General features: G+C 42.3%; 1 protein-coding gene across 2 annotated transcripts in view; it reads left to right on the forward strand.

The window, feature by feature from the left end:
• Positions 1-16,046, forward strand: part of PDE7B (phosphodiesterase 7B) — a 336,495-nt gene that overhangs the window by 178,674 nt on the left and 141,775 nt on the right. The window contains exon 1 of one of the 2 annotated variants that reach the window (XM_066248442.1): positions 14,933-15,365. The exons of the other annotated variant lie outside the window; for it this stretch is intronic. Within the exon in view, the coding sequence (XP_066104539.1) occupies positions 15,128-15,365 (238 nt within the window). The 5' untranslated portion in view covers positions 14,933-15,127. Of the gene's footprint in view, positions 1-14,932; positions 15,366-16,046 lie in introns of those variants that run through there. 2 annotated transcript variants of the gene reach the window in all.

A 16,046-nucleotide genomic window follows, 5' to 3' on the forward strand; every position in this document is an offset into this window, starting at 1 on the left:
AATGCCAACTCTCCCTTCTGCAGTTTCCCAAAAATTTTGTGGCTACCCCACACAGAACTCTCCATACTTTTACCACAGAAACATTCATTGTAACCGAGACCACATTGGGAGGTGCTCTAAGAAAGCTATCAAAGAAACAAATACCTATATTCTGATGATCAAATATCATGAAAATGGAATATAAAATTTACATGTAAGATGAACTTAAAGGCAAATGTTAAATAAACCATCAATTATCTGTCTAATATGTGTAGAGGGACTAATGGAATAATTAGATTTAATTGGATTTAGTCAGGCAGAGATTTAGAGTAGTTAGTGTTATTTCAAGTATATGAATGAGTTTATTAATTTTATCAATGGGGATGGGAATTGGGGAATACCAGAAGTTGCTGAACTTCTGTCAGAATGATTTCCCCAGGGTTTGTTTTGTCCTTTCCTTAGGGACATTTCTGAACAGTAGAGCCCTTCTCTCACTTTGCAACACATTTTTTTTTTTAAAAAAAAAGGATGCTAAATAAAGGTGATGTGAAATGTACAAGTTTTCTCTCCCCTAGTAGAAGGACTGTGAATATAAATCACGAAGTAACCAAATTTACCTTGAGGAAATGAAACCAAAGAAAGGAACAGAAGCAAAAATAAGACATCCTATCCCCTGGAAATGTGGCTATGCTCAGTTTCATCTCTGGCCTGCTCCCCCAGGACAGAAACCAGCTGGAGGCCAGATTTGAATTTCTCACAGATAGTGTCATCCATGCAAATGGTGACCCAAGTTATTTACTTAACACACAGAAACACTTGAGATGTTTCCTTTTTACCATCTCTTGGCCAGGCTGTTTAAAAAGCACAGATGCAGCTGACATTGTGATATTGCAAGCAGCCTTGCTAAATGGCTCTGAAAGGAAAATATCTGCCCAATGTCTTGAATAAAACTTGTGGACTCTGGTCACCAATTCCATATCATCATTCTCTGGTTCTCCAGACCCAACACTTGAGGTCAGAGACAGCCGACTGCTGTTACAAGTATATTAAATAACTAATAGAAACTACTTTGATAACCTTCCATCACTAGCCTGAATAGTTCTAGTCACAAGTGATGGTACAGGTAAATCAAGTCACTTTTCATAAGAATAGAGTTATTATAAGAGTAGTGGGTCTGATTTGAAGAAGCCACCCCATTACTGAAGGGAAACCACATGTTCATCTGTTTGTTTTTTAAATGGTCGTGTTCTTTTTCTCTGGTTGTGCTGAGAGAGCAAGACTTTCTCCAGCACTTCCTAGGTGAAGGTTGTGGCAAAGATCTAAAGTATAATCATGGTAGTCACAGTCATGACCGTAGTAGCAGTGAATTTGCCTTGAAGAAGAGCTACAGCAATAGATGCTAGTGTGTCATAATCACTCTTTCTTTCTTTTGACTTGCCCCACTTCAATATTTATTTTAATGTGGCCAGATAGAGTTACAATCTGTGAATCGAGCAGAGTTCTTATCAACACCCTAACCACACAGGTAGAATAGCACAGGCTCAAGAGGGTGTGCTTTAGAACCAGCCTACTGGGGTTCAAGTCACTTTCTTCAAGTTTGACAGTATCTGAATCTTGAGCAAATTAATTTTATAGGGAGACAAGATAGTGCCTACCTCACTTCTCTTCTTCTAAGAATATAATAAAACATTTTATATAAAATGCTTGGTACTATATCAGGTGCATAAACACTCTGAGGATGTGCATGTGCTCAGGTGTGTGGGAATCAAGCCTTATGCTATCTGGATAATGCTTTATTATACTGGTAAAGTTAAAAAATAATCTTTTGCCCTGGCTGTTTGGCTCAGCAGTAGAGTGTCAACCTGGCATGTGGAAGTCCAGGGTTCAATTCCCTGTCAGGGCACACAAGAGAAGTGACTATCTGCTTTTCTACCCCTCCCCTTTCTCTCTCTCTCTCTCTCTCTCTCCCTCCCTCCTGCAACCATGGCTCAAATGGTTTGAGCAACTCCAGACGCTGAGGATGGCTCCATAGTCTTGCCTCTGATGCTTAAATAGCTTGGTTGTTGAACAACAGAGCAACAGCCCCAGATGGGCAGAGCATCGTCCCCTAGTGGGCTTGCTGGGTGGATCCTGGTTGGGGTGCATGATTGAGTTTGTCTCTCAGGTTCCCCATCTCTCACTTAATAAATAATAATAATAATCTGCTATGGACTGAAAGTTCAGGTCCTCCTAAAATTTATATGTTGAAACTCTACCTTCAGCATGATATATTTGGAGGTGGAACCTATGGTAAATAACTGGGTCATGAAATCGGCACCTTCATGAATAAGATTAATGCCCTTATAAAAAGAGACTCGAGAGCGATGATGTCTCTTGGCGATATGAAGATGCAGCAAGATGGCAGCCCAGAAAGAGGACCCTCACAAATGATGACATCCTGGTTTCTGTTTTCCAGACTATAGAACTGTGAGAAATGAATTTCTGTTGTTGTTTAAACCACCCAGCCCTTTATTCTAACACCCTGAACTAAGACATGATGTAATTGAAATGGTTAATTTATCTCAAACGTCCCTTAAAACTCTAACATTGCATGATTTGTCTTTTTCTGCTCTCTTAAAATAAGAACTTTTCCTAACCTACCACTTTTCTAGGAGGAACACACCATCAACTCACCTGAGAAAAGTAGTGAGAACATCCTTAAAGCTTTAAAATCATTACAGCTAAACTTTAACAATTCTGTCAGCAAATAAAAATCAACTCTTTAAAATAGTTTATGATTTTTTTTAGTTCTAAATAGATTTCTAGACATCATCTTAATGGTCAAGATATGGAAAAAATGTAATGAAAAAGTTGGTTGTCATTTTTATTAATAAGGAACACTGATCGAAACCTATTGTATCTACATATGTAATATAGCTTGACAACTCCCTGTGCTTTATAGTTTTATATGTGTCTGTTTCCCCACTAGACTTGTAAATAATTTTAAGGACAAGGACCTTATTTTTGTATACCAAGCACATAGCATTAGGCACTCAATAAATTATTAACTCTTCGGTCGCTGTAGATGAATAAATGAACACAAGGTACATCACTAAGATTTTATGCTACAAAGTTTAACTTGGAAGACAAGCCAGAGCATCAGGGGAAAATAATGATACAAGTAAGGTTACCTTATAGGTGAAATAAGATGGACAAGAGGTGCAGCTTTATTTAGACAGAAGAAGCCATTTGACGTAGGGCACAAAGCTTTCATAAAGAAAATGGTACTTTTCCCGGATTAGATGAATGGAAAAATCTTTCCCAATGTGAGCAATAATAGATTAGTTTCCTAATGCTGCTGTAACAAATGATCAGACTGAGTGGCTTTTAAAACATGTTTATTATCTTACGGTTTTGGAGCTCAGGAATCTGAAATGAGTCCTAGGGGGCCAAAAACATGGTGTCCGAAGATCTGTGTTCCTTTCTGGAGGCTCTAAGAGAAAATCTGGTTTTTGCCTTTTCTGTCTTTTAGAGGCTGACCTCATCCCTTGGCTCGAGGGCTCCTTTCTGTCCTTCACGGCCAGTGAGTCTCCCATCTCATCACCCTGACACTGACTCTCCTGCTTCCCTCTTTCATATTTAAGGACCCAGGTGATTTCATTGGGCCCAGGAAGATATACCAGGAGGGTCTCCCTACTTTAATGTCAGCTCATTAGCAACCTTAATTCTGTCAGTAACCCTCATTCCTCTTCACCATGTAACTGAACAGATCACAATTTCCAGGAATTCAGACATAGACTTCTTTGGGAGGCCATTATTCTGCCTCCCACGCACAATGTCACAGTGCATCTATAGACTGTGGACATCGTAATTTCCATAGAAGTTGTGTGTGTTAAATGTAAGTTTGAATGAGGTCGCAGGACTGGGGGAGTGGCAGCCTATTTTTGAAAGCACTGAATGCCCAACAAAGGGATTGGACTATTTTTATAAGTAATAATTCTGTTAGTGTTATATTAGTATTTGCCATTAGCTTTCTTTTGTTACATATTTGAAAATGACATGATTATAAAGTATGTTTGATCCACAATACCACAACCTTTAAAGATAAATAAGACTTCACTGAACTTTTATTTATTTTTTTTTATTTTTGTATTTTTCCAAAGTGAGAAGCAGGGGCAGCAGACAGACTCCCGCATGTGCCCAACGGGGATCCACCTGACATACCCACCAGGGGGCGATGCTCTGCCCATCTGGGGCGTTGCTCCTCTGCAATGGGAGCCATTCTAGCACCTGAGGCAGAGGCCATGGAACCATCCTCAGTGCCCAGGCCAACTGCTTCAATGGAGCCTTGGCTGCAGGAGGGGAAGAAAGAGAGAAAAAAAGGAGAGGGAGAAGGGTGGATGAGCAGATGGGCACTTCTCCTGTGTGCCCTGGCCGGGAATTGAACCCAGGATTTCCACACGCTGGGCAGATGCTCTATTGCTAAGCCAACTGGCCACAGCGACTTCACTGAACTTTTAAAAATGGTTAATCCAAGACTTCAAAAACACATTTTAATAGCAGCTCAATCAACTCCTCAACGTTTGACCACAGAAAAGGAAATAACAACAGCATTAAAAGGGCATTGATTAAAAGCCTGGATATAGATAAGAGCAACATATGTGAACAGATGCAAGTCAAAGGTTAGTATATATTTAATCTTCACTTAAATAGGAAACAGAACATTAATGTCGAAAGCAAAGGCAGAAAACAGTGCAAGATGTCTCCGCAGCAGACTGCAGAATGGGTTTAGGAAGGCCATGGAGAACACAACGCAGGAATCGGGTCTAGACAAATAAAGGTAGAGCAGAAACAGTGAGGAACCAAATCCTGTGGGCAGAAAGAGACACAAGCATTTTAGATCATGTAAAGGAGCAAATTGTAGTTCGATTTTGAATGTGGGATGGAAACAAAAATTACCAAAAGGAAACTCTTTCGAAATCTTTTTTTTTTTTTTTTTTTGCATTTTTCTGAAGCTGGAAACAGGGAGAGACAGTCAGACAGACTCCCGCATGCGCCCAACCAGGATCCACCCGGCACGCCCACCATGGGGCAACGCTCTGCCCACCAGGTGGCAATGCTCTGCCCATCCTGGGCGTCGCCATGTTGCGACCAGAGCCACTCTAGCACCTGGGGCAGAGGTCAAGGAGCCATCCCCAGCGCCCGGGCCATCTTTGCTCCAATGGAGCCTCGGCTGCGGGAGGGGAAGAGAGAGACAGAGAGGAAGGCGCGGCGGAGGGGTGGAGAAGCAAATGGGCGCTTCTTCTGTGTGCCCTGGCCGGGAATCGAACCCGGGTCCTCCGCACGCTAGGCCGACGCTCTACCACTGAGCCAACCGGCCAGGGCCCTCAAAATCTTTTTTGATGAAGATCTTATGCGTGTATCGATGCTGTCAAATATTCTAGTGTGCTAGACTTCCTTTCCTTCGTGATGGTGCCTGTATTCCTCCAGCAACAATGCATATCAAAAAAATGGGGGGAAGCCTCCAGTGGGGATCCCTGTGCCATACTATACAGGGTTGTATATTATTTATACACTATTAAATGGCCTCGCCTTTGCTTTTCTTCCTCGGTTCTCCCGCCATGGCAGAAGAAAACAGGCTCTAAAGTGATCTGAATAGCCATGATCAATACCAGTTTTAAAGCAGATAGCTTCTAGATTTCCCATCTTTGTTTTTTCAGTTATTCCGGTGGATGACAGGAAATACAGGTGTCTGTAACCGTAGCAAAGCACTTAGCCTTGGAAAGAATCAGGAAAGACAACAACAACAACAACAACAAAAAAAAATCTTTAAACCCAGCAAACTGTTTCCAATTACCAGCAGATGCTTCCATTTCTTTCCTAGGCGTTCCTGTTGAGTTCCCTGTACAAATTTTTAATCATATAAACGTGGTGATGTTCTAGCCTCCTGCTCTTGATTATCCTCGTCTTCCAGTCGATTTCCCATGCCTCTCGCTTCCGGCGTCACTCTCCCACAAACTGTGTCTGGAGCTGCCTGAATCCCAGGCAGTACCTGATCAGGAATGCAGCCTGTTGCAGCGTTTATTTTATTTATCTTTGGTGTTTTCTTTTGGGTTTCACAGAGGCGGTGGCATTGTAATCCATTCCTCTGAGTCAGCAATAGTGCTATTGGCTGCTGGCTCTAGCGTTGTGGGTGCCGACGTTCTCTTTTTCCATCTTCGCTTTGTGGAGTCATCTGTTCACCATTCATTAATGCCTGGAATAGTGCACTGGGAAAGATTTCCAGGTGTCAGCCAAACAGTACTTTACATAGAACTTTAATAAACCCAACGAGAGAGCCACTGATGATGAAGATCAAGGCTCAGAGCTTTGCCTGTATTCAACTAAATGCTGGAAAGAAGGAGAAATGGGACGGGGGGGATTGGCTTAGGTAAATTTTGTCTAACGTGGTGAGAAAAGACTTTCAGAAATAGCCCTTTAGTTTGGAAGTTAAGACTTCAGCATATATATTATTCATCACAGTGGCTTATATTTGATATTCAACCTTATCTTAAAGTTAATTCATAAAGGAGAAAAAAAATGAATGAAATTAAATGTAAAAGCCAATGGTGGTTAAATATCATCATAAATGCCCCCTGGACACAGCTCTTTCTCTTATGTTGTGGTCCTGGTTGATTCTTCCCAGTTGGGAGTATTTGACCTGAGCCAAGTATTGATTGTTTTCTAGCATCCTAATATGGGCATCTATAAAGATTAGGACTTTTGCTGCATTTTTCTTCATAAATAACTGATAAGGAAGAGGCAGAAAACATCTGCCACATGGTAGTCCCCTAGCTTTGCTACTTGGAGCATGGTCTACCACCAACAGCCTTATCATCCCCAGGGAGCTTGATAGAAATACAGAGTCTCAGGGCCCTACCCAGACCTGCCCAGTCAACTCTGCATTGTAATAGAATCTGCAAGTGACTTATGTTCACACTAACATTTGAGAAACATTGCTCTGGAATAGCACCCAGAAGACACCTTCAGGCATAAATATTTCAGTGTGACTTCTAATCATCAGGAGGTAATAGGTGAAAGACAGAAGGGCAAATAAAAAATATTTTGAAGAGGCAGCAGGATATAGTCCTTACACATGTAGCAGTTGAAATTTCCTTCTTCCAAATTGACTTTGAACTCCATAAACATCAACAGAGTGAATGTCCAGGGGAAAAGTAGGTCCTGTTAGCAGGTTGCATACCTTACCATCTTCTCACTGTTCTTTTATGTTGTTTCTATTGATAATCTTTCTATGTCATATTAATTGTCCAATTTATTTTGATTATATTAAGAGGGGAAAAAACTTTACTCAGACATTTTCCAGCACTTCTTGAAGATGTCTGGATAATCTCTCCAGCCTCCTTGAGGATTTCTCGGGCCAGACTAATTCTTGCAAGCTTCCAAAATTCATCCATGCCACTTGCGAAAATGAGAAGGAGAAACATATTTCAGACCTGGTTGAAGCCACTTCGTAAACATTATAATTGGTTTTACACACTGCCCTTCTTTGAAAATCACATCAGTTAAATGGAAATCACCTAGCAGCACTTGAAATTATAAGACTGTCTGAGGACTATAGATGCCCCTCCAAGCAAAAAATTTGAGGACACAAGTTTGTCTAGGGAAATGAGCCCAGTGGGAAGCCTAAAGACCGACACGTGTTCTCTACCACAGCATCTGACACAAAGCTGTACAGCTCATGAACATCAAACATAACCCATTAGTCACTGTGGACTGAAGCTGAAATTCCCAATCAAGAGAACCTATTCAGTATTAACCAAAGCACTAAATCCTCCATGGTAAAGATTAGGCAGCCTTATAGCCTAGACACAACTCATGGGCTGCTTCCACACTTCGAAGACACAGTGGCACTAAATATTCATCCTCTTGAGCCCCTTCTTTATCACATACTTTGTCCTTTATCTATGTTCATTTCCACTTCAATTATTCTTTTCTACCTTACATACCCCACTTTTGCACCATCAAATCACTCACTGTCTTTCCCACTGGGCCACTCTCCAATACTCTCTCACTCTTCAATACCCCATTAATGATTCCTTCTACTCCTGCATCCTCTTGGGGACCACAAATTTCCAAAGTGGAGATCTATTTCAAGAGTGGAAGTGTTTGACTTTTCAGTTTTCTAATGGGTCCTAGGAAAGTATTGCCAAAATTTGAGTTTAGATAGGTTGTCAATTATGATTTCCATTTTATTTTATTTTTAGGTGAGAGGAGGGGAGATAGTGAGGCAGATTTCCTCATGTGCCCTGACTGGGATCCACTGGCAATCCCATCTAGAGCTGATGCTCCAGTACCGAGCTATTTTAAGCACCTGAGGCTGTCATGCTCCAATGGAGCTATCTTCAGCACCCGAAGCTATGCTTGGACCAATTGAACCACTGGCTGCAGGATGGGAAGATGGAGAGAAGGGGGAGAGGGAGTGGAGGAGAAGCAGATGGTCTCTTCTCCTGTGTGCCCTGACCAGGAATCATACCTGGGATGCCCATATGCCAGGCCCACACTCTATCCACTGAGACACCACGCAGGGCCAATTATGATTTTTTATAGCTTAATAAATAATCACTTAAAAAAATTTTTAAGCACATTACCATTTTATAAATAACTCACATTTTAATTTATTTTATTCTTACTAAATCCCAGGGTGATGGATAGGATGGTTATTGTCATCATAGCCACTTATAGATATGTCACTTAGTTTGAGGCGAAGCTCAATGTTGAATTTATAGTTTTCATAACCTTAAGATAGGTCGTTTTAGAGGGCTACTTCAGAGTTTTTATTGTTGCATCTATTTTTTCCAGAGGTTGACACAGCCAAATATGAAGTTATGAAAAGTGTACTCTGCCACCATTTACAATCTTTCACAATCAGAAATAAGTTCTGAAATCTTAGAAAAGCTTTAGCCAGAGAATGCCATCATCACACAGAAACGCATCAGGATTTCAGTAAGGGAGGGCACGAGCAAGGGTTGGGGGAGGGGCAGGTTGTTTGGTTGGTTAATTTTGTTTTTTTTTCTGTTTTGTTTTGTTTTACCATGCAACAATGTCTTTTTTATGTATGGGTTTTCATCATCAGGGAGAAGGAACAAAGGGGGAAAATCCAGTCTTCCAGCCATTTTGTTCTCAACTCCTGTATTATTGGACTTGTTTGCTGTGGGTTAACTGTCAGAGAGACAATGAACGTAGCATTACCATAGTTAAGATATGTGAGAGAATGCCTGACCTGTGGTGGCACAGTGGATAAAGTGTCAACCTGGAAATGCTGAGGTTGCCAGTTCAAAACCCTGGGCTTGCCTGGTCAAGGCACATATGGGAGTTGATGCTTTCTGCTCCTCCCCCCTTCTCTCTCTCTCTCTCCCCTCTCTATAATGAATAAATAAAATCTTTATAAAAAAATTAAAAAAAAAAAGATATGTGAGAGCCAGGATAGAGGTCTCATGTCAACTAAAACCCTGCTCTTCAGATGTACAAAAAAAAAAAATGTAAAACAAGAGGTGGTGACTCACAATGAAAACCAGAATCTAGGTGGGAGAGGCCAGACAGGTCCAGTGCCTGAAGAAGCACCCAAGGGCTGGCACAAGGGCTTCTCCCTTCTCCTGCTGCTCTCGCTGTTAATATATGTTTGCAGAGTGACTATGAGAATGATTGGTTATAGTTTAGACACCTGTTGTAAAATCAAACTATGAATCTGACAGCTCAACCCCTTCTACTTCCCCCACCTCATCTTCCCCCATCATGGCCAGCCACGCTCCTCCCTTTCCACATGACGGTGGAAGTACGCACTGCCTTGTACGGTCGGTCTGAGGACCGAGGCCTTTTCCCTACTGGCTGGCGTGCTTCCTTGAGATGAGTTAAGGCCGAAGTTATTACATTCTATTTCTCCTGAAGGACACTGTAAACTGAGCTTTTTCTACACAGACTACATCAAACAATGTTGAAAGACCTGTTTTTCCTTTCTTGCTCATTTTGAATTTTATTTGTGTTGCATTTGTGAAACCTGAGTGGTCCTAAGTTTGTGTGTGTGTGTGTGTGTGTGTGTGTGTGTGTGTGTATTTACATATCCATATTTGAAGTGATGGACAGGAAAGGTCAGGACAAAATGAACTAACTCTTTCAATAGTTTGAAATTTTTCTTTAAAGATAGAGAGGGGCTCTAGCTGGGCAGCTGAGTTGGTTATTCTGTCGTCTTGATATGCCAAGACTGCATGTTTGATTCCTGAACAATGCACATATAAAAAATTAACAATCAATAAATGCATGGATAAATAGAACAACAAATAGATATTTCTTTCTCTCTTTCTCTTTCTCCCTTGCTCTCTCTTTCTAAAATCAATAAATAAAAAAATTTAAAGATAAATAAGGGGTAGAAGTTAAAAATCCTTATAAATGTTTGTGATAAGACTTTCATTAAAATGAAGTTTTGTGAGAATCTACTGATAGACTTAAAATAATATGAAATTGAAATGAGCATATGTTTCTATTTTTTAATGATTAAAAAAATTTTTTTTTTTTTTTTGCATTTTTTTTGAAGTTGGAAATGGGGAGGCAGTCAAACAGACTCCCGCATGCGCCCGGCCGGGATCCACCCGGCACGCCCACCAGGGGGCTATGCTCTGCCCCTCCGGGGCGTCACTCTGCCACAATCAGAGCCATTCTAGTGCCTGAAGCAGAGGCCACAGAGCCACCCTCAGCGCCCAGGCAAACTTTTGCTCCAATGGACCCTTGGCTGCAGGAGGGGAAGAGAGAGACAGAGAGGAAAGAGAGGGGGAGGGGTGGAGAAGCAGATGGGCGCTTCTCCTGTGTGCCCTGGCCGGGAATTGAACCCGGGACTTCTGCACGCCAGGCCAATGCTCTGCCACTGAGCTAACCGGCCAGGGCCCTAAATGATTAAATTTTAAATGATTATAGTTTTAAATCATTCTCTAGAATGATTAAAACATTTAATATTGCAAATATTTTTTTTAATTATATATGACAAAGGCTTATCTGCTTAGAGACCACAACACCAATAAGCCTGCATGACTTAGACATAGCCCCCAGAATACAAAAATTCTTCAAAATAATCCAGGTTAAAATCAATTACAATAAATTCTCATGCAATGTCAATAGATTCTGCAACTTTAAGCAAAATCTCATATAACAAAAAAAAAACAAAAAAAAATCTCATATAACAAAATCAATTTTACATTGGCTAATTGGTATAAACAAGAGTGAATTAGGTTCTTAAAAAATCTCATCAATATTACAAGGAACTAAATGACATCATTCAAGGAACTTCTGTATATCTTTGATTATTTTTTCCTTGGCTGTATACTTTAGTACTGTGCTTATCAATTCTTTCCTTTAAAGCTGCAAACACAGCAAAGTATTTGATAGAATTAGGTGTCCATTGGAACACGCTGTTTTGACTTTGTTAGTTCTCGTTACGTTTCTTTTACACAAGAACTAATGAATTTCCTCTTAATGAGATGTTATATTGACTCACAATGCCCAAAGAAAAATGAGGTTATTTTGAAAGTCTACCTTAACATTTCTTATCTGTAGCACATTAATTGTGGATATTAAGATTTGTGGATATGTAAGAACTTTTACATGCCACACGGCTGTGTCCTGTTTGCTCCAGGACCTCTCTGTGTACAGAACCACCCCTCCAGCCTTTTTTTCCCATCCCCAATGATTCAGACATCTGACTACAGAGAGACACTGTCTCAAGGTAAATGATGCACTCAGTGTAAAGTTAAAAATCATAGGTTTAGGCCCTGGCCGGTTGGCTCAGTGGTGGAGCGTCGGCCTGGCGTGCGGGAGTCACGGGTTCGATTCCCGGCCAGGGCACACGGGAGAAGCGCCCATCTGCTTCTCCACCCCTCCCCCTCTCCTTCCTCTCTGTCTCTCTCTTCCCCTCCCGCAGCCGAGATTCCATTGGAGCGGGGATGGCCCGGGCGCTGGGGATGGCTCCTTGGCCTCTGCCCCAGGCGCTAGAGTGGCTCTGGTCGCAACAGAGCGACACCCTGGAGGGGCAGAGCATCGCCCCCTGGTGGGCAGAGCGTCGCCCCTGGTGGGCATGCCGGGTGGATCCCGGTCGGGCGCATGCGGGAATCTGTCTGACTGTCTCTCCCCGTTTCCAGCTTTGAAAAGAAAAAGAAAAAAAAATCATAGGTTTACAGACATGATCTTCTGCAGTAACTCTCTGAAAGTCACAGCCTGTGAGATACTAGCTATGAAATATAACAAGATCACCTTTAAGAGAATTTGTGCAGTGTAGTGATTTTAGTCCAACAAATGCTAACATCTTGTCAGTTTGTCCCAGTCTCCTGAGCCTGCAGTTGAGCCAAGCTTTCTCGCAAGATTTCCTGTACTTCCTGTTTCTATGTGAGCCAAAAATACCATGAGAATGACCTTTCTTGTTGTATTTTTGCATTTCTACCGGCGATGAAGAGAATCCCATATTGGGGAGAAATTCTTTTATAATTGGGCAACATTTTTAATTTTCAAACCTGCATATGAAGTAACTTCCTCTTTGGGAATGAAAATTTGAGATGGTGTTTGCTTGGCCCTAACTAATCTCCACTAGGAAGTACTCATGTTCAATAATCCCAACATTTTGTAACTTTTCTAAGATATTTTTACGAGGAAATACGTAAAACAATATAAAGAATCCAGTGAATCCGAAGAATCCGAAGAATCCGAAGAAAACTTATATTCTTCGTTGTTTCTTAATGTCATTCTTTAATAAATGAAGAACTGTATACTTAATACGTTAGTGTATATGACATATTATATCATATATTTGTTTTCTTTGTTCTTAACCCCCTTTGTTCCGAGGGTCAGGATATCCTGATGCTAAGTAGTATTGCAAAAAAAAAAAAAAAAAAACCTGAGTAAAAATAAAAATAGTCAAACACTTAGGGCACTCTTCAGTTGTTATGTCAAGGAAGTTTGTGACTAAGGAGTAAGTTTAATACATTATTCAGGAAATATGCTAATAGAGTACAACAGCCTACTTGTGCCTATTAACATTGTCTCGATTCTAGAGAGGTTTAATGTCTTCACTCTGATGGAAAAGTAAGATAAGAACTGGAAGGGTTGTCAAAGTGGTAGAAGTGTTGAGCAGATGCTTAAATCCTTTCATCTCTTAACAAAGAGGGAGATTTAAAAAGGCAAATCTTTCTCAAAAGTGGATCACTGATTATTTCCTAATTACATAGTATGAATATCTGGTTGTCATAGGAAGAGTTTTCTGATTAATATTTTAATAAATAAATTCATAAGCAGTAGTGTCATCAATGTCCTTTATTATTGTTTTTTTTTTTTACCCCCAAAGGATCTTGACCCTTCATCTGTTAAAAAAAGAGTAGATTTGCCGGTGTACTTTTCCATTCAGAGAAGAAAAGGAAAGCCACTTAATTCTGTGTGGAAAACTAAACTTTTTAACCATGGAGTTAGAGGAATAATAATAACAACAGGATTACAGTAGCCTTTGCTGGTTTCAACTTTTAAAAAATGAGATGAGGGCAATGAAAATAAAAACACCCTACAGTGGTCTTCCCCCACTCAAGAAACATGAAATGATTCTGTGATAAACCAGCCCGACAGAAATATAGAGCAGGAACGACAGATTGGACATCAGCAAAATGAAATGCCAAGCAAAATAAAGCACTTTGTGATGCAGAGAAAGACAGGATTGTTGCAATGGCCTCCAAGAAAACAGGAGCTATCTACGTGAATGTTCAATTTCAAATTGTTCCCACAAACCCAATTTGCTGCACAAGTGCCAAACACAATACCACCCCGCTTTCGTTCATGTCCAGGGCTTTTCACGGGAGCTCCAGGGGGCGTCCCGTTTGTTGTATGGATTCGGATTCCGAGGTTAGAGCCTCCGTCTCTGAGTGGTGGGACCCAGGACACGTGACCCAGTGATTGTCCTCAACTGAACCACTCTCAGTGGGGGCACAGCAGTGAGTGGCCCAAATATTAAGTCCACCGCGCTCTGTCCCTGGAAAGTGAATCTTCGACACTTTTCCTTCCTTCTTTCCCTCCTTTTCACTGCCTTGTATGCCCTCTACAAACCTCCTTTCAGATGATTAGCACTTTCCTATGGAATGGGTTTTTAACAATCCCAGACTATGCGTCCCGACTGTGCAACCCCACTGCACGTTTGCGTGAGGATCTCGAAGCTTCCCTAACTCACTTCTTTTGGAGTTAGCTTTGGAATGTGCTTCAATGTTATTTCCCTTCCGACTGAGGGCAGCTGAGGTTACAAACGGATTTTGTCTAATAGGCCAAAACCCAGTTAGGTTTGCTGAGAACCAAATGACAGCAAAGGGGGAGGGGAGAGGCGGAGGGGGAGGATGTGTGAACCGTGGTGCTGAGGATCAATCCAAGAGCCTTCTGTAAAATCCCGTCCCAGGGCAGACGGCGGTGGACAGGCCAGGGGGCCGCTGGCCGGACCTGCCAGGGGGAAGCAGCTGCAAATTGGCTCTGCGGGCGCTCCGCTTGCCCTGTCTTCCCAGAGCTCCTTGAAGCTGGCGGGGCTGCAGCCAGGGACGCTTTGATGCTTCCTGCACTGCAGGGGTGACTCCTTACCTGACACCTCCACCAAACTGGCCTCTGGGGGACCCCCTGAGAAGCTGGCAAAGGCTAACCCACTTCTTTGCCTGAAGTCCTTAATGGCTAAACAAGCCACTCAACACACTTTGACAAGCACCAAAGGAGAATTGGGAAGAAATACATCAGGAGAAGAGGAAAAGCAAATGCGAAAACCTCGATGGCTTTTTCCCCTGCTGTCGTTCCAACTGTAGCCTGGGATTAATTAAGTGCTGTGAAGTCAGTGCCTGGGAGAGAAGGAAAGAAATGCTTTCTCTCTCTAAGGAAGGAGTCCAGGGGCAGTTCTCACCAGTAAGAGAGCTTGGGAAGTGAATCGCTGCCGTCGTCAGTGTTTGTGGAGGGACTGGAGGGACAGGGAGGCTGTGCCAGGCTGGAGGAGGCTTGCCTTTCCAAAGCTGGAGAGGATTTCACGGGGCTTCTCCTTCCCGTGCCTGGGGAGAGTTTCCCCTCTGGTAGCAGCCGCCGCCGCGGCAACAGCCCTACCTCCTCTTCTGGGGAACAGGGCAGAATGCCTGTGCTAGAGCGCTATTTCCACTCGGCAGAGCTAGGCAGAAGGTGGAGAGCCCCAGAAGGTGTGCTGCCCTCCGCCCTGGGCAGCCGACCCGGGTGCCAGCAGGGGCCGCTGCCCTGGGACTTGCCAGAGATGATCAAGATGGTCAAGCTGGTTTGGAAATCCAAAAGTGAGCTGCAGGCGACCAAACAGAGGGGCATTCTGGAGAATGAAGATGCTCTCCACAGCTTTCCAGGTAAACTGACTGTGAGGTGTGAAAGGGTAATCTGATGACTTCCAGTCCCTCCCTTGGAGAGCCCAAGTCATAAAAATGGGAAAAGGTAGGAAGACAGACTGTGCAACAGAGGGTCTGAGGGCTGTAACTAATGAGTATTTGCTCTATTATAGAAATGCATCTTAAAATTAATAGTGATGTGGCAAGAGGAGCATTAACAGCCTGAAAATCAAGAAACCTGGGTCCTGGGCTCAGCTCGCCACTTGCACGTGCTTGCCCCGTGGCTTAAACAAGGGAAATTTCCTGAGTTTCAGTCCCCAAAAGGAGGGGGTAGGGTTGGGTGCTCTCTGATGTCCATTGCTGCCTCTGCAATCTTGTTGACAAGTCAGAGTTATCTCCCAAGAGACTTTTCTTCTTGGCTTGCTTTTCACAATGCTTTACATAAAGTAAAACATTTTTTTTCCCACTATTTAACTATGAAACTGCAACATGTATGCATGATCCCAGGACTGAGGTGGGCCCGAAAGCTTTTCATGTGATGGGAAAGTTGGTAAACTTCTTTGCCTCAGTTTCCCCCTTTTGACAAATGGCAGTAATACAAAGTTCCTTATTGGTGTCAGGAAAAATGAACTCACTCACAAATGTGGAAATGATTCATTGGGTATTTGTCATGTTATGAGAATGTGCTGTGTTTGGGACAGT

Source organism: Saccopteryx bilineata, chromosome 12, assembly GCF_036850765.1.
Source record: "Saccopteryx bilineata isolate mSacBil1 chromosome 12, mSacBil1_pri_phased_curated, whole genome shotgun sequence".
Classification (NCBI taxonomy): domain Eukaryota; kingdom Metazoa; phylum Chordata; class Mammalia; order Chiroptera; family Emballonuridae; genus Saccopteryx; species Saccopteryx bilineata.